The following is a 19,364-nucleotide window of genomic DNA, read 5'->3' as shown; positions in this document are numbered from 1 at the left end:
AGTGGCCAGGGACGCGGCTCTACATTTAAAATAGCAAGCAAAAGGAAAGGAGAGGGGGAAAGCAGGCTCCCCAGCGACAAGCCACCAGTGACAAGCGTCGGTGTCCCCTCGTGCCAGGGAGGGTCTAGCTGAGCATGCTCAGAGTCATGGGAGGCACCAGGCTCACTCTCAAAACTCCTTCCCAGGAGCCAGGAAGACACATCTAAGGACTCAGCCTCTGCTGCAAATCTTCCGCCCTCTCCTCGATTCTGGACACCTCTCTAGCTCAGCCCCACGGCCATGTGGCTCCTACTTCATGCCTTCTTTCTGACAGAGGTCAAAGGTAAGGCTGCCGCTTTCTCCCCGTAAATGACTAGGATTCCCAGAGATCAGAAAATCATACGTCGTTCTGTGATGTTTGACATAGACTCGGTGCAGGGTTTGAAAGCTTAGACGTCCCGTGAGCATCCCACTGAAGTGATGGCTAATTGCTTGAAACACCAGAGAGCCCAGCAGTTTTCAAACGCAGCGTTATCTCTCTCCCAGAAAAGTGACTTTTCGTGTCGTTATAACTAAAGAGGAGTCGTATTTTAAAAATCGATATTGACATATCAATTACAGCAGAGAAAAATGGGTTTTAGTGTTTCCGAGTGGAGGTATATTCAAAAACTGAAAAAAATTTTTTTTAAAAAATATAAATCCAACCTGTTGAAATATGCCCATAGAATGCATGTAATTAATTGTTGGTGGCTGGATTTTTGCTGTTGTTGTTGTTGTTGTTGTTGTATATTTGATTGTTTTTGTTCATCTAAACTGGGGACTTCAAACCACAAGCAAATGCAAAACAACAAGAAAAGGAAGTCTCTCTAAGAGGTTGCCAGTGTAAACTGAGTTACTGAAAAATAAAAGTGTATATTTTTGTATAACTTTCTTACCTGCTCTAAGCCTGGCAAAGTCCATGTTAACTGCTTACCTCCCACTCAGCGATTTCAGGTTTTTAGAGCTATGAACAACAAAACTGTTTCAAGTCAAAGCAAAAGCCTAATTTTGCCACGAGTCTGTGCCCTGCCGTCTCTTCCCAGGGTACGTGATCTTGTTACTACTCTGCCTCAACATGTATTAAGTTAATTCACAGCTTTTCTTTAAAACTTTTGAGAATACATTTCAGAATTTGAAGTTATCATTAGCCCCTAAAAAGACTCTTTTTAGATTACTTTTTTTTTTAACTACTCACTTTAATTCAATGAGTTCCGAAAGAATAGTTTTTATGTTTAAGTGAAATGCACTGCTTAGGAGCACAAACAAACATGGTCTCTGAGCATACGCTGCAGTATTTAAGAACAACTACCAAATGATTTTTAAATATTTAAATTTTATTTTGAATTAAAGCTTTGTTCCGAATTATACGTAAAAGGCCCTGCCCCAGTGGACCCAGCACAGCTTTGACTTTGTGTGTTGACCTCTAAAGAGAAACAATAAATTCATCTATCAGGAAACCACAACTCCAGACAGAGGGGTCTGGCTTGATTTACGATTGTAAGTCAGAAGCCTGCGTTCCATCTTTATTCATAATATTCAGTTTTGGAGGATGGTTGAGAACGGACGATTAAAAAGAAGGCCCTTGGAATCTTTTAAAGATGCACAGAGCTGTAGTCATAGCTCATTAATTATTCATTTCAGTGCACGTGAGTGTGGGTACACTTACCTTTCTGACCCCTGCTCTAAAGTTACAATGTAGGGCTCACTAGGGTGCAATCAGCTCTGAAAAACCTACGTGGGGAGGAGGGAGAGAAAATTAAAAACAAGATCATTTTGTATTTTTTCCTTAGTACCTAATTTCAGACTTATACTTTAAACTTAACAAATGCTTATTGATAAATTACAATTCTCTACTAAATTTTATTTTCTAAGTTTCCATTACTTTTCATTTTAAACCTTTATATTTACAAGGACTCACTTCAGAAGTGTGACGTGCTAGTCAATACTGACATTTTATGAAATTATAATTGTTCATTTTTTTAATTGCTAAAGCTTTTGTGTTTTCTCATACAACTCTTAACGGTTAAAATAAAACGGCTTTGTCATAACCAAACAAAGGCCATTTTTTTTCTCAGGATAAAAATTGCTTTCTGGAGTTAAATTTGTGGTCACCTTTCAGGGCAGTTTAAGGCTCCCGATTGCTTGTTCTGTCTTTGGGCCACCATCACTCGCGTGCTTAAGAAGTAATGACATTTACTGCCTTGTGACACCAGCCAGCATCTGCAGCCAACACCTCCTAGGACCTATCATGGTGTGCACTTTATCATTAATTAATTCACGCTAGATCATTGCTAACCGCCCTAAACCTCCTTTAAAAGGATGTTAATGAATGGATGGGGGTAGTTAAACAGTTAAACCCAAACATCGCGCTTACGTAGAAAATTAAAGTACCAAGTACAGAGAATCCTGCTTGGTAACTTTCAATGGCTGTGTCCTCCTCGGATCATTTGCGCCTCTTCAATTAATGTTAGCATCATTCAAACCAGAGCCCTGGCGGCGGTCTGCAGTGCGCTGTGTTAGAGCGCCCCCTAGTGGCCAAGTTGCAGCTAGGCCTTGAGGGGTGCCTTTCAAACCGTGGGGTGCTCTGACTCCTCCATCACTAAGGCTACAGAAAAGCGTCTCCAACTGCATCTTAATTGCACACAATTGCATCCACGCTGTGCCGAGCTGTGAGAATCGATTGTACTTCGAGCCAGCGCTCTTGGAATTCTTTCTCGCCAGTAATGGAAAAATACGTCTGCCTGCTTGAGGCAAACAGCCCCCTTGGGGTGGGTAAGCTGGGACCTCAAAGTCCAAGCGTTCTCAGGGGTGCAGCCTCCAGAGGTGGGAGCCCTGCACACCCTGCAGCAAGTGCCCCCCCTAGCTGTAGCGAGGGCTTTCGAAACACCCTCCGCTCGAACCCACGACTCAAACCGGGGACGCTGCAAGCAAGCTAGTAATGAAAACTGGCGTGCGTTCTAACTCTCGAAAAATGCTGTTTCAAATAAAATTCAACTAGTAACCAATTATTGGGGGGCAAAGCAGTTATGCAGACTTTAGGCCGTGGAGCGTTTAGAAGAACCCAGCATCGCCAAACTTCATGTTTTCTTCTTCAGTAAATGAGTAACGCGCTAATTACCCAGAACCTATGTGTTTGTTTTACACGTGGAGGTACAGGGGTAATTATGTGGAAACAAAAAAAAATTCCTCCGTGTTTAATTTATAGTGCATTAATTTCTTGTCCTTGCAGGAAAGGAGGCCTCAGAGGATTTTGAATGTATAAACTATCCTCCAAAAACAGTTGATTTAGCATGCCCGTGATACAGAGGCTTTGAAAGGTTAACGCAGGAAAGAAATTGCAGTTGAGAGATTAGCCAGGTTGGGAAGTGAAGGGTCGTTAAAATGTATTCATTGATAACTGACAGAATTCCAGCCCTCCTCTCTCCCCCCTCCCCTCCTGCCCACCAGTCTTTGGCTTGGCTTCTCGCCTCTGGTCCTGCTCCTTTCTCTACTGCCCCTAAGTAGGAATCTAATCTGGTTCTGATGCGTTTTTTAATTGACTTGTAAAAATAGTACCCCCTTAAGGGAGACCATGTGATATATCCGCAGGGGCCCATGATAGGATGCCCAACTCAGAATAAACAAATGCTTTGTATATACTTTTCTTTTCTTCACAGCAAGTCCTTCCAAAGGCTTCTTGTCCACCACAGTTTCACCTTGTACTGACCTGCATTGGTTGTGCACATCAGTAGGACTTGGTGTGGTGAGTCCAGGGCGCACCAATCAAAGCAGGATAATTTGAATTTCTCCTCATGCTTAGAGTGTGTGAGCATCTATCTTCCACTCGGAAAGAAAAAGAATGCACATACTCCAACGCAGAAGTTAAGAGAATCTTCTTGAAGGCCGAATGGTTGTGAGAGACTGAGGAGAAGCATGCGGGGGCGGGAGGTGAGGATGGGGGCAGGACGGGGAGGTGACAGAAATCACCCAAGCACAGGGGTGCCATCTGCTGCGACATGACCACAGGTCGCCATGGCCTGTTTGGCACTTGAGGAAGTCTCTGCCTCATAGGCTCACTTCCTGTGGATCTCCCCTCTGCTCCCCGGTGTACTCCTTGCCCCGCCATGTCTAAATTCTAGCCCAGCTCTCTGCTGTTTTCTTGCTCTCCTCCTTCTAAAATCTTCCTGGTTTCCCGCGCCTGCGCTTTCCAGCCCTCCTGCCCCATCAACCCCTCTTCCTCAGCTCTCTGCTGACCCTGCCGCATCCCCTTCTAACGCCCAGGGCTGCTCTGCGAAGGGCGTCCACACCCCCAGGGCTGCTCCGCTAAGGGTGTCCACACCCCCAGGGCTGCTCCACTAAGGGCGTCCACACCCCCAGGGCTGCTCCATCAAAGGCGTCCACACCACCAGGGCTGCTCCGTGAAGGGCATCCACACCCCCAGGGCTGCTCTGCAAAGGGCATCCACACCCCCAGGGCTGCTCTGCAAAGGGTGTCCACACCCCCAGGGCAGCTCCACTAAGGGCGTCCACACCTCCAGGGCTGCTCCACTAAGGATGTCCGCACCCCAGGGCTGCTCCGCCCATGCCTCACTTCTTAAGGCCCGTAATGATTTGTCCCAGTTCTGAAATATAGGAAGCTCTGAAGACTTGCCTACAAATTTAGTCTAAATTAACCAAGGATAACTTAGAATCCTTCTTTATACAGTATTGTGAAAATGCATTAATTTGTGCTATGGAAAATGAATTCACCTGCCGGGCATGGTGGCGCACGCCTTTAATCCCAGTACTTGGGAGGCAGAGGCGGGCGAATTGCTGTGAGTTCGAGGCCAGCCTGGTCTACAAAGTGAGTCTAGGACAGCCAAGGCTACACAGAGAAACACTGTCTCGAAAAAACAAACAAAACAAAACAAGAAAGAAAAGAAAATGAATTCTCTTGACTAAAAAATTTTGCCTTAATCATCAGGAAATAGTATGGAATCGTTAGCTTTCTAAAATTAATACATAAATTTGTATGTGTGTACATTGGAGCTCGAGAGAGAGAGCGCGCTCAGCCATTAAGAACACTGACTGACCACACGGCTCACAACCACCTGTAACTCGGTTCTAGGAGGATCTGATGCCCTCTTCTGGCTCTTTCGGGTACTGCATCTGCTTTGCCTGGCTGCAGTGTACATACAGCCCGCATGTGTAGTGCCCATGGCGGCCAGAAGAGGGCGTCGGGTCACCTGGAACTGGAGTTACAGATGGTTGCAAACTGCAATGTGGGTGCTGGGAATCAAACTCACAGCATCTGGAAGAGCAGTCAGTACGGTTAACCACTGACCCCAGCCTCTGTTCACTGAGGTTTTTAAGGATTTGGATTTTAAACTACTTCTTAAAGCTGTTTTATTCCCTACTTCTCCAAATAGAAATTCTCCCCGTGCTTGGGCCTGGACTTGTTTGTGAGGTTGGAGACGTTTTCTCCCTACTCTTGGCCCTCGTGGGTGTATCCGCCTAGGCAGCCTGCTCCAGCTCACTGCAACACTGCAGGCACGTTGCCTTGCGGGTGATCCAGCCCACCCCATGTCCTACTTACAGAGGCTCCCCCATTGCTTTCCTGCTGGCTATGAGGAAATGGTTTTGTTGAGATCACAGCTTTGGGTAGCCAGTCTCCCCTGGCCCACGACACAGCTGCACTCAGCAATCTCAAGCTATCATTGAATGCAACTCTGATCTAAAAGTTTAAACACTGAGGTGGTCTTTCTGGCTTTTGGGGGGGGGTGCTGGTTTGGTTTTGTTTGTTTGGAAAAGGGTTTGATATGGAAGCCTAAGTGGGATTGACCCACAGTTGGGTCAGGTGGTTTTCAGAAAACGCCACGTGCATGCAGTGCCCACAGTGGCCAGAAGAGGGCACCAGATCCCCCAGAACTGGAGTTAGAGATGGTTGCGCTCCACCATGTGGACGTTGGCGATGAACCCAGGACCTCTGTAAGAGCGACCAGTGCTCTTAATTGCGATTGCTAAGTGTCAAGAAGGCAACATGAGAAGATGCAGAGCTGGAAAGTCACTGAGTAAAGAGCTATACGGTGATGAGAGGCTGGATAGACAAAGTGGCGTACTGACAAGGAAGCTGATTTAGGGTCAGTGGATCTGTGTGAAACCGTAATCCTGGCTCTTACTTTGGCTCTTGGTGTAACAAATGACGGCAAATGCTCGGTATCCACAGCACTGGAGTCATCATGAAGGTTCTAAGTACCAGTGATGAAATTAAGGGAATAGACCCATGGGCGCCAGACCAGTAGATACACTAAGTATGGGAAGATTCTCCTCAGATGCCACACAAGGAAGCTCAGTAGGTGGTTCTGTTGCATGTGTCCCTGAGATTAGCCTTCTGGTGTGTGTGTGCATATCAAAATATGTTGCTTTCCATTTTTAAATTTATCTATTTAGTTTATGTGGGTGTTTTGCCTAAATGTGCACCTCATGCATGCAGTGCCCACAGAAGCCAGAAGATGGCGCCAGGTCTCTTGTACCTGGAGTTAACATTGTTGTGAGGCAATATGTGGGTGTTGGAAGCCAACCCCAGGTCCTCTGAAGAGCAGCCAATACCTTTAACCACTGAGCCAGCTCTTCACCACGAGCAAAATATGATAATCTTTGTTATACAATCTGTGTGTATCTGGGTGGTTAATTAAATCCACCTGGATCATTTATCACATTAGTTCTACTTATAAAACTTTTTTATTTTTGTTGTTTTAGTTTGGAGGAGATAGAACAAATTAAATATCTGGCATAGGAATTACTAACCTCACACTAACAATCAACGTACAGCCTCTTAATGGGTGGCATAATTTTGAATATACAAGTTTACCTACCTAACAGTCTTAATCTTAATTACCATTCATCCTATAGAAGAAATTAATAGTGTCATAACAAATGATGAACAAAACAAAGCAAAAAACAACGGGTGAATTTGGTACCTGAGTCTCCTTGTCATTCACCCCACATTCCATATTTACATTTTGCTTGACTGTGGCTTTGATGGAGAGCATCTGGCTGGTCACTGCTTGTAACTCTGAGTCCTATTTAGGGGGGGGGGCTGTGTTTGAACCCAGGCTCAGTCCATGTGCTGCCACTGACCTACATCTCCAACCTCTTCCTTCCAGTCAGTTTCTCAACCACATAGGCTAAAAGCAAGTGTATCTCTTCCTGTGGATATTTCTACGCCCAACTCCCTTTTACCTAAGTCTGTGAGATATTTTAAAACATGGAAGCCCTGGGATGCATGGGAGTGACTTCCGGCAGAGGGTGAGATGGGAGAGCGAAGGCGGGAAGACCAGGGTCTTCTCAGAGAGTTTGCTGAAAGCTAGACTTCCTTCTTGAAGCCGTTTCCTCGAGGGCTGCTTCCTCTTTCCCGTAAGAAAAGCTAAAATCATCCCCTGGGAAGGATTAGGCGCACTCCCCCCCCCAACATCACAGGGCCTCACTACGCTGGGGTGAGTGGGTCTCCTTGCGTGTGTGAGCTGTGCGTATTTGTTGCTCGCTCACTGCAACACCTCTACCTATTCCTGAATATTTCATGTGTTGACGACAGCATCTGAGACATGCACCACGTGCTAGAAAGCGAGAACTTTCCTTGCCACAGGAACAGGTGAGATGAATAATTAATTTCTTTCCGTCAGACAAGGCATAGTGCGCTGTGTGAAAAGAAACAAAATCAACTAGACTCCGACGCTGTAAGGCTTGACACAGAAGGAAGTGCAGCTCACAACTGGGACTGACGGTCTCAGAAGGATGGAGAAGATTTTCCCAGAAATGACTTCAGAAGCATATGTTAAATAAAGAGGAAGCAGAAAGGGAAAATAAAATGTATTTCCAATGCAAAGAACAGTGCAGGAAAAGCTCAGTGCCTTTCTGCCCAGAATGTTTTCCTGACTAGGGACAAGGCAGCCAGACAAAGCACAGGAGGCCAGTGTTTCTGCTGGCCCAGAAACCACTTTGAAACTTTCACTGATTCCTTTTTCAGATGGTATAGCATGTCATTGAGGGAGCCTATGGTTTTTTTTTACACATCATCTCTTTCAAAGACTTTTAGGTTGTCCCCAGTTTGGGAGTAGGGCGGGCAGGAGATGCTTCTGAGAATGTTCTGGCTGTGGGAATGGCGAGTGTGAGTGGGGGTGCCTCTGAGCGGTACGTGGATGGATGGGGGTGCCTCCGGGCACACATTGCATCTCTGCAGACTCAGAGAGAGCCTGATGACTCATTGAGTTAGCGAAGCTTCAAGCGTAGTAGACGGTGAGACGCTGGCGTCCAAAGCGGGTGTCCTCATGAGCATTCCCAGGAGTGCATTAGAGCTCGAATGACTTCATAGCTCCCAAGTTGTGTATCGCTGTTTTTAAAATTCCAAAGAAGGCTGGAAAGAAGGCTTAAGGGCACTTGCCACTTCTCTAGAGGATCTGGGTTTGGTTCCTGGCACCCACATGGTGGCTTACAAGCACCTGTGACCTGATGTCCTTTCCCACGCCTTTTCCTTTTGTCTCATGGTTAGCATCATAATACACACACACACACACACACACACACACACACACACACACACACGCATACATTCACACATACACACACACAGGCATACGTACACACACACATACACACACACAGGCATACATATACACACACACATACACACACGCATGCATTCACACACACACAGAGGCATACATTCACACACACATACACAGGCATACACACACAGGCATACATTCACACACACACACACACACACACACACACACACACACACAGGCACATACATAGTACCCACACATATACACACACATACAGGTCAGCCCTGTAGCCATTGGGTTTGAAAGTATCTATTGGAGCCTGGTGGGTTCACATTGGGCACATAGTTGGAAACAGTGACCTTCCCTGCCCCAGAATCTGTGCATAGCCAGCATTTCAGCTAGAAGCAGCACTCCAGACAGCGAGTGCAGGCTGGGAGATCCTGTTTACATCCTCCAAGTCAAGTCCGGGAGCCAGCTTCTGAACAGTGTTTGAAGCCCTTCTTCCCCCCCCCTCCAGCCCTTACACCCTGTCCGCCCACACTTCCGTCATGTTCTGCTATTTGTTTACGTCATTGATTTTTCTCAATGGTAGCACGTACATTACATAAACACCTCATAGGTGTTGATGATGTAAAATATGGCCGAGTTTGCTCATTTTGCTTTCTAATGGTTTGCTGTTTACATACAGCTGCCTGTGCAGAAAAATCTGGCTTTTCTCATTATTAGCTTAGTATTCCCCCACATCCAGGTCGGGTTTATAGTCATCATCCGTAGAGAGCAACAGTTGTAACCCCGTCTTCTGATATGCATGACACTGTTTCACTCTCTTGCTAGCTCCATCAGCCTTGCCAGGATCATATTGAGCCAGTAGCAGTGAGCATCGCTGCCTCCAGAAACCCACTGTGAAGCAAGCCATGCTTTTACAGATGTAAAGCAAGTCCAAGCCTTCATTCAGTGTTTATAACTATTTAAATGCCAGGGTCCCGGAGCTCGACCCCTGGAGCTCCTCTTGTGAGCAAAGTCGCAGACAAGTGACAAACGAGGAGACGATATGCCTGAGTTATAGCGAGAGGCCTGACCTCTCCCGAGAATTCCAGCCACATTTCCAGACTCTTGTTTTCTCACACAGCATTCCAAACAGTGTGTTCCGCGAAGTGCTGTGGTCAGGGAGGAGCTTCCCACAGGCCCCTGAGCGAGGATGTTAGAGTCTCGGAAGCAGACGCGTTCCTGTGGAAGGGTTCAGTTGTCCTCTCTGGGGAGGGGCTTCCTAATTTTTGATGATGGAACACTGTCCTTCTACTGAATCTACATGAAATGTAAGGTAACAGAATTTGGAACATTCCTTTCAAAGATAAAATATTAAAGATGTCTGCAAGTTCCTATAAAATCTTCCATTTGTTGTTCAAAGAAAGGCAGAGAGCCTTAGGAGGCTCTGACCTCATGCCTACCAGTGGCCTGCAGGATGCTGCCCCACCCCACACATATTTTTTTCAATCGAGAGAGACAGAGAGAGAGAGAGAGAGAGAGAGAGAGAGAGAGAGAGAGAGAGCGCAAATGAATTAAGGAGATTGGAAGGGAACTCGGAAGAGGAACCAGGAAAGTAGCAGAGGGCGTTAGGAACACATCTTTAATCCCAGCACTTGGGAGGCAGAGACAAGAGGATATCCATGAGTTCAAAGTCAGCCTGGTCCAAAGAGTGAGTTGCAGGACAGTCAGGGCTACATAGTGAGACTTTGTCTTTAAAAGGAGAAAGAAGGAGCAAGGGAGGTGGGGCAGAGAACAGAGGCTGTGGGTTGGGGACACAAGAGCGGGGAGGCAGGGCAGACACTGGCTTGTGGTTCTTCTGAGAAATGCCTTGTGAAGGGGAGGGGCCATGTATTGGTCCCACAGGCAGCTGGATAGAAGAGCATTCAGACTGGTTTGTTAACTTGTTTTGAAGATGAGAAATGATTTGTTTTCTTGTTTGTTTTGGTGTGTGTGTGTGTGTGTATGTGTGAGCAAATATGTGTGCATGTGTATGTGTGTGTATATGTGTGTGTACCTGTTTGTGAGTGTATGTGTGCCTCTGTGTGTGCATATGTGTGCTTGTGTATGTGCCTGCGTGTGTCTGCATGTATGTGTGTCTGTGTGAGTGTGCACCTGTATGTGTGTGTGTATGTGTGTGTACTATGTATGTGCCTGTATGTGTGTGTGAATGTATGCCTCTGTGTGTGTGTGTGTGTGTGTGTGTGTGTGTGTGTGTGTGTATTATGATGCTGATGTTTGAACATGGACCTCAGCAGACAAGCACTGGATCACTGAGCTATGTCCAGCCTGTGAGAACTGGCTGAATAAGGCTAATGTGGCAGAGTGTGGAGAGAATGTCATGACAAGGGAAAGATATTGACAATACGAGAAGAAAGGCTATAATTAATGTAGTCTGAAATGCTGGGGCAGAGCTGGGCTTGGGAGATGTTACTGTGAGCAGGCAGGGAGGCCCTCGGCCTTCAGGCAGCACCAGGCATCCTCTTCACCCTGGTCCATGACCGTAAGGCCTCGCATGGCTCAGCACAGGAAGCCTATGAGAGGGGTCCCCAGGAGTGCCCTATATTTGTGCAAGCTACATCCTGATAAGGAGCCCTGGGTGTGGATGGATTTAGAAATTGATCCCATGGAACAAGATGGAGATTTGATGCACTGGGACACAGCCAGGCAGACATGGAGGCCTGTGACCTCAGCTCTCGAGGCTACGACAGGAGACGTGTGCGTCTGTGGTCAGCCTGGTTTCTACATGGCACTTTCAGAGGTGTTCTGCCTCTTTCCAGAAGTAAGATGCCTTCCAGGAAGTGTACTGATCACGTGCAAACTACCCAGGGTGCTGCTGAAACACCCAGAGGGGACGACAGTGCCTGTCCTGTGGCCTAGTTAACATCTCCTGGGTGTTCCAGTAGTTAGGTCCTAAATGCATGGCTGAGGTTGTGTCTTTTGTATCCCAAAGCTCCGTGGCCTCCTGCAGTGACAGTGCCATCCCCACAGAGGTAAGCGGCACTATATGAGCTACCTAGAAAATGGCCTCCTCAGCCAGTCATCTCTGTGAAGAAGTCCTCTCTGGCACTAGTGTGAGGGGAGAGTGTCAATCCCAAAGGTGGGAGAAGAAAGACCCATATCATCATGGCCAAATTAATTAAAGCAATCAATTAATTACAGCAAGTTCTTTTAACCATGTACACAGGCTGCCTTCCCCTAAGGCAGGGTTCCAGAGGTCAGCATTGGATCTAAGGAAGACACGGTTTTATAGTTCAGGGGTAGGAGGCTCCCAAATGGGAGATTTGGGGGGCAAAAATGTGGGGTTACAGGAGCAGAATATAAGCATAACAAGTTAGTCCTTCCTGAAACAAAGACATGGCTGAAGGTATCCACCACAGGGTAATCATAGTCACAGAAAGGTAGTCATAACAACAAAGTAGTCACAGTCATAGCAAGGTAGTCATAACAACAGGGTAGTCACAGTCATAGGAGGGTAGTCATAACAACAGGGTAGTCATAGTCATAGGAGGGTAGTCATAACAACAGGGTAGTCACAGTCATAGCAAGGTAGTCATAACAACAGGGTAGTCACAGTCATAGGAGGAAAGTCATAACAACAGGGTAGTCATAGTCATAGGAGGGTAGTCATAACAACAGGGTAGTCACAGTCATAGCAAGGTAGTCATAACAACAGGGTAGTCACAGTCATAGGAGGGAAGTCATAACAACAGGGTAGTCATAGTCATAGGAGGGTAGTCATAACAACAGGGTAGCCACAGTCATAGCAAGGTAGTCATAACAACAGGGTAGTCACAGTCATAGGAGGGTAGTCATAACACCAGGGTAGTCACAGTCATAGCAAGGTAGTTATAACAACAGGGTAGTCACAGTCATAGCAAAGTAGTCATAACAACAGGGTAGTCCATCATAACAGCCTTTTGAAATAAAGGCATGATTGCCGTTCCTGGAAAAGGCAGTACAGAGCCATTTGTAGCTAAAGTTACAGATGGGGCAGGGCCCAATCCTTGAGAAACAGGTTTAATCATAAACAGGATGAACCTAGTTTGTCTTTACTGTAAGATGGTTTTTAAGCCCAAGATGGAAGTCGTGTTTATGAGAACACGAGGTTTTCCTTCGCTCCACCTAGCACTACTGTTGTCAGACAAAGGAGTGACCGAGCTGACCAGCGTTAGTGATTCTTATATGGCAAACCTAAAAGGTTCTTTTCACACACCCCTTGTCAGTAGCCCTGAAAACTGTTGACTGGCCACTGAAGGACCCATGGGCACCACTCCAGCTAGCTCCCAGAGGCAGCTGCAGAGCCACTGTGTAACGCCCATGCACAGCTGCGTCTGGAGTGCTGACTAAAGATAGGAGGGACCTTGACAGCGGTTTCCTTTCAGGAGCCCAGATCTCCACTCTGCTGTGAGTTTGGCCAAAGGGGCCCCATGGAAGCCTCTGGAAGCTACCAGTTTTGTTTTGATGCTGGCAGCCTCCACTTTTATACTCTCCGAGTTTCATTAAAGCTGCCTTGCTCTACTTCCACAGACAGGGATAGCCCCAGACTCCCGGACACGCCTCCCATCAAAGGCCAGCGGGTCTCCTTCACCATTCACTAAACACAGCAGAGTCTCCTAATTATTATTTAAATTTCATGATTATGGGGCAGAATGACAAGTAGGATACATAGAACACTGAATTTCATTTCATCAGCATTGAAACGGGAGCCCACAGCTTTAGGAAGGATCTCTTTCTTCTTTCAGCCCCAATGGGAATTTATTTTTTAGAAAGTTCATTGAGCACCAAGTAGTAGCAGACAGTAGCAGACAAAGGAGACAGAGGACAGAGAGGTAAATGTTCAGTTGCTATTTTCTTTTCATATCCTGTTATGCTTGAAATGTCCCAGGAAGATGCTGCCATGGAGCAGGAAATAGAGACTCCTGACAGACATGATTGGCAGCTAGAGTCACTTAGGGTCAGCCTCTCTCCTCCCTCCCTCCCACACCCGCACCCCACCCCACCCGACATTCTTGGGTCACACTCTAGGTTGGCCTCCTCCATCAGGGAAGTTCCAGAACATGCATCTGCAAGAGCCTCCAAGAGTTCTCAATGACATCACTGTCCCTGGGGAAGACCAGCTGCCCTGCTTTTGAACACCTGCTCCATCTCCAGAGTCACCATGACTAACAAGCTAATGCTCACACCGTCCAACTGTCCTCTCCAACGACACCCTTGGCCACTCAGTGTGCTCTTGTAAGTCAGACAGCCTGAGTGCCCGCTCTCCAATACCTGCCTGTTAACAACTGCATCCTTTGTGAACAAGGAGGACCAGCAGGGAGTCTCCCAAAACTCTAGTGGGATGCAATCTCTCTGCTTCCCCAGACCCAGATGAAAGCATCTTCACAATGATTACAATAAGAGTAGGCGCTATCGCCTTTAGCATCCAATGAGAACATTGGGAAAGATCTAATGCACAGTAAGTAGGGGATGACGCCCATGAAGGCAAGTCCAGCTACAGCCTGCTAAAGCCATTGCTCTCGTCATTCGCCCAAACAGCTTCGCGATGTTATGATGTCATGACGTCACGATGGTGACATCATTGTCAGGAGCACTGGGCCAACACCTCGCCCCATCCAGTAGTAATAAGACACAGCGGTTTCAGAGTCCGCTTGCTCTTTAAGTCTGTGACATTTCCAACATTGGAGTGTTTATGTGTTGGCCTGGAGTGTCTAAGGGGGACACTGTTGCTCTGTTATAGGGCGAACCATTTAAACTCTTTGTGTGTGTATGTGCTTGGGCAGTAGGTTTCTATACGACTTTGTTGAAATGCTTTCAAATCTAGTTATACCTACCTGGACTCCCGCCCTCCCCTGCCCTCCCCACACACACCCCACACTCCACCTAAGCCCTCCCCGTTCTCCCAGCTTTACCCTTTAAATCATTTCATACTATCTGTCCTCCCTAGACATTTCCCAAGGGCTCACAGGCAGCACAAGTTGGACTCTATAGCTTTAAACAAAAGAGATGGTACAAAGTTGAGCGAGAAGGGGAGTGGAGATCTGGGAGGAGATGGGGGAGGAGGAGGAGTGTGATCAAAACACTTGGTACAAAATTCTCAAAGAACTAGCATTAAAAAAAATCTGTGACGTTTCAACTTGACATCAGGACTTCCATGATTTTATTAGTCAATTTACAAAAAGTATGTCTTTTATTTTATTATGATTATTATGATTATCACTTTTTGGGAAAGTATGCTTTTACATGTGAATGCATGTTTAGTAGAGCTGATTGCCTGGGATTGCGTTGTAAGCCCTGGTTCCTGGTGTGTGCCTTGTAATTGGCCACTTGACTTCCTGTCTGCTCCCCTCTGTCTAACCAGACTTGGGTTCTACGTTTGTTCATGCGTCACTTGTCTTTATAAATGACTTCTACTCTCTGGAAGGCATTCTTCAGAAGGGGCTGCCCCTTCCAACCCCTGCACAGCGGTTACTAGCCCCCTCCAGCCTCAGAAGGTGCAATTGAACTTCACCCAAGTCACGGCGGTGGCAGCACCAAGCAAGATGCTAAGCTTACCATCTGCCGAAACGTGCAGAAAGAGATAATACTGACCACGCTGTAGGGGGCGTGGAGGGGTAACTAAGGTACACACCCAGCGGAGTGTTGGTACTTGGTACCTCCTTGATTTGAGGGCTACTCTAGGCTTGTCACCCCTATTTTAATGAGGGTTAGGCACTCTCTCAAGCTCCTACTTAAATGGTACTTTTGCATGTGTAGTAAACCACCATAATTCCTTCCTAGGAAACCAGTTGACCATGAGGTCGGACCCCAGCCAGTGGGGAAAAGACACAGTGGCCTGTGTGAGAATAAAAACTGGGTCTTCTCCTTGCCCTGTGTGCCTTCTCCTCCAAGTGCCCCCGTTTACAACGTGTAAAGCTTTTTGCTTTGTTGAGAGTTTCTTTTTAAGTTTTCACTACTTGAAAAAAACCAAAAAAACAAAAAAGAAAAATCAAATTAAGAAATGACAAGATTAGTAAGAAATATAAATGAAACTTCCATCGTCACGTGGCAACGGAGCCCACCTGAAACGCAGAGCACAGTGATCTTGTGACATCCCCAAAACTCTAGTCTGTGGTACAGCTAACATCGCTGGCTGTGGTCACTCACAACGTTTCTGCAAATCTGCATAATAAGAATGACACCAGACGATGGAGTTCCTACCACGTTAAGTGGGACAGTGCTCACAAGGCCTAGGCGCCTTCGCATTTGTTTCTACTTACTTCGTGTCTGCCTTTACCTCATCTTTCTTGCAGACTTTGTACTGGCTGACAGCAGTATGGTGGCTCCTCTGTGCCCAAAAGGGTATTTCCCTTGTGGGAATCTCAGCAAGTGCTTGCCCCGAGCCTTTCACTGCGATGGCGTGGATGACTGTGGGAACAGTGCCGACGAGGACGGTTGTGGTGAGTCCCTCCCCTTCCTGTGCTCCACACACCTACCTCGCCTGTGATCCCCCCAGTCGGTGGGTTGGCAAGGATTGTGAAATGGGAGGGGCGGTCTGATACCCAGTATCTGTGACATTCAGGGTAGTGACCTGAATTTTAATGCCTAGAGCATCAGAAGGCCGGGCCCATAAAAACAGAAATGACATTCTAAATTCTACTTTGGTTCTCTTAATTCAATTTTAAGGGCCTTCCTGGTGGCCAATAACTTTGTTCAGCCAGAAGAATATCCATGAGCTGTCACTGGGCTCACCGGGGAGAATCAATCGATTGTGCAGGATAGCCCAGAGTGTCAGCCATGGGCCAGGGCTTCCCCATTCCCCTGGGACACAGTGGGCTCAAAGAAACAGGAAGAAATAATGGCCTTGCCCTTGGAGCTCATGGGACAGCATGAACTAAGAAAACACTAATACTGGACGTAGATAAACCGTGTACACCCAGAGCGGAAAGGACCAGGGATTTCAAGTAAATAAAGAGACGAAAAGTGTCCTGGAAAACCATTTGAAGGACAGAATCAAGGAAAACATTTCTTTAGTTAAGTTGACTTGAATTGAGAACAAAATGAAAGAGGGTGAAAAAGGAAGGAAGCAGGCAATAAGGGAGGGAAGGAGGGAAGGAGGGAGGGAGGGAAGGAGGGAAGGAGGGAAGGAGGGAGGGAGATATTCTGGAGACATAGAATTGTAGGCATAGGAATTTAAAGGCCCCAAGGCTGACAAAAGTAAGGTGAAATAAGGTCAGCCTTCGAAAATCAATGTGACTTGTGAGTCAGCAAACAAAGCGTGCAAAGGTTCATTACTGAGCAATGATCTCCCAGGCCGAGTTGAGGGCTACGCTTCAAGACTGTGCGTCTTGGCTGATCTAACCTGCCTGTTTCCCTGTGAGGAGAAACTGATGACAGAGAGGTTGACACATGAAGTTTGTCATAATCCACACTGGGCCTCAGATCTTCCTAGCCTGCTGCCCAAGGCCAGCTGTCATCTGTACTGGCCAACTAGCATCTGAGCGGTGCGGCCATGTCCTGGCTTGCCACGCAGCTGTCTGGCCTTGCTGTCTCACCCCTGGGTGCCTGTGCCCTCTCCCCTCGGATGGAAACCAACTCTGGCACCCATCCAGGGATCTCTCCTCTGGCTCTTCCTGCGCACTCAGTTTCAGAGGTGCGGAAGAACGCTCACCTAGGAGGCAGCAGGTGCAATCCCTAACACAAGACGAAACTCAGTGCAGGGGTCCCCTCGGCTGAATCTCCAGCCACGTAGAGCTACATTTCCACATCTGTCAATTCTCAGGCACCCCAAGAAAAGGCCTGCAGCTCATTTGCTTTGCCTCCAGAATGTAGGGGAGTGGAGTACACAGCAGGCACTCAGTCTGTGCTCTGTTCAGAGGCAGCTGCTCAAAGAGAAGTCCTCTGTGCTGCATGAGAATTAAGGGCCAAGCCCTCTTATCCGCCTGTCCCCGGGATGTTCTGAGCCCACACTGAGCAATGCACACGGAGTAGCTTATAATATAATTAATGACAACACAGCAGTGCCATTGAGGATATGAGAAAGGAATCAAGATAAATTATAAATATTGGGGATTAAAGGAGCCTGTGAGCGGCTGCATACGTTTACTTTTTGATTTGGGCCAGCTTCGATACCATCTATTACAATGTAACACTTGGCGCTTTTACAGAACCCACTCAATTAACGATGCTTCAAAACTGGCCTATTTTTTTAAATACATATTATTCGTATGTGATTTTTCTCACGTAAAGGAAGCCGCAAATAAAAATGTCACAGCAGCAAATGACAAATTAAGGCATGACAACCCAAGACACTATTATTTCTCTCAATAGGACTCCATACTCTTATTAAAAGTTATTTTAGCTTCTGCTTTATTTAAAAGTAAACTCTGGCAAGGAGTGGTCTAGCCCATGATGACAGCATGTGAGACCCTGGGTTCAATCCCCAGCACCAAAACAAAAGAAGGGAGTCTCCACAGAACTCAATATACTTATACAAATTCCTTCCATTGTCACATGGCAACAGAGCCCATGGGAAACGCAGAGCACAGTGGTCTTGTGACATCCTCAAAACTCTAGTCAAAATGTCAGGACTAGCAACAACAGATGCCATTGATCAGGACATGTATGATTGCGTATGATAATATGGAGGCCTCCACAGGTGTTTGCTTATCTCTCTCTTGCAAGCTTCATATTTAAAAAAAAACCAATCATTCCATTGCTTGAGTGGGGTTTTTTTTTGTGGTATGATTTCATGAAATTTTTATACTTTTGTTTTTGTGGTGTCATATCTGATTTCTAGACTAACTGATACGTATCAATCACCATCCCACAGGTGACACTAGTGGATGGGCGACCATATTTGGCACAGTCCATGGAAATGTCAGTAAAGTGACATTAACACAGGAGTGCTGTAAGTGGTGTTGGTTCAAAGACGTTATCAGCTTTGCAGAAATGTGATTGTGGCGCATGGACCTTTCTGGGAACAGCAGCCCCCTCTTGCCTAAGGTTTTGCCATCAGTAGTTTCAACGATCTGCAGGCGACTGCAGTCCCCAAACAGTAAAGGACCGTGCGGATGAGCTTACGATGCTGATGGTGCCTTGAAACAGGCAGACCACATGCACACAGCCTGTCTCCCGATGCACTGCTGCAACTTCCTGTTATCAGTTCCTCTTAATAACTGGCCTGACTTACAGATGGATACATAGGTGTGAGGGCAAAGGGAAATCAGCTAACGTAGGGTTTGGTGTCACCTCTGGTTTCACTGGACGTCTTGGATAAGCGGGGACTGCTGTAGTGGCTTAGTTACCTCCGGAAGGTTGGGTTCGCTTCAGTGTACTTCAGAGGTAACTATTCTACTGTCTGCCTGTGGGCCGGGGAAAAAGAAAAAAGGAAGAGAGAAAGAAAGGTTCTGTGTGCATGCTCATTCCCTGTATGGCTGTATGGATCATCAGAGTGCATCGATAATCAATAGTTGTGACAAATGGCAAAGTTCCATTTCCTTTGGTTTTTTTCCCCCCAATAAGGAATTCATACTATGCTCCAGATGCAGAAAACACAGTGCTGAGCAAGGTGTGCTCCCAGCTCACACACACAGCTCATGTGTAGCTAGAAAGACCTTCTCACTGAGCTGTAGTGGTTTCAGGCTGCACAGCAGAGGCGTGGAAGGCCACTTTAAGAAATGTGGGCTCTGCCCGTGATGGGGATATTTTCCCAAGCAATGCATTGAGGTGGCCGTGAAGAAGTGACGGGATGGGCAGGGAAGCAAGGTTAGTTAGGTCTTCAGGTAGCTGTGCAGTGAAGGTTCACGATGCCTCTCCA

At 46.7% G+C, this 19,364-nt stretch overlaps 1 protein-coding gene across 1 annotated transcript in view; it reads left to right on the top strand.

The window, feature by feature from the left end:
* Positions 1-207: 207 nt before the first annotated feature.
* Positions 208-19,364, top strand: part of RXFP2 (relaxin family peptide receptor 2) — a 64,513-nt gene continuing 45,356 nt past the window's right edge. The window contains exons 1-3 of the mRNA XM_084763569.1: positions 208-322; positions 15,859-16,005; positions 18,378-18,455. Coding sequence (XP_084619695.1) covers positions 280-322; positions 15,859-16,005; positions 18,378-18,455 — 268 coding nt within the window. The 5' untranslated portion in view covers positions 208-279. The remainder of the gene's footprint in view (positions 323-15,858; positions 16,006-18,377; positions 18,456-19,364) is intronic.

Source organism: Acomys minous (assembly GCF_964271855.1).
Source record: "Acomys minous genome assembly, chromosome: 16".
Classification (NCBI taxonomy): Eukaryota; Metazoa; Chordata; class Mammalia; order Rodentia; family Muridae; genus Acomys; species Acomys minous.
This window is presented reverse-complemented; position numbering and strand designations above follow the sequence as displayed.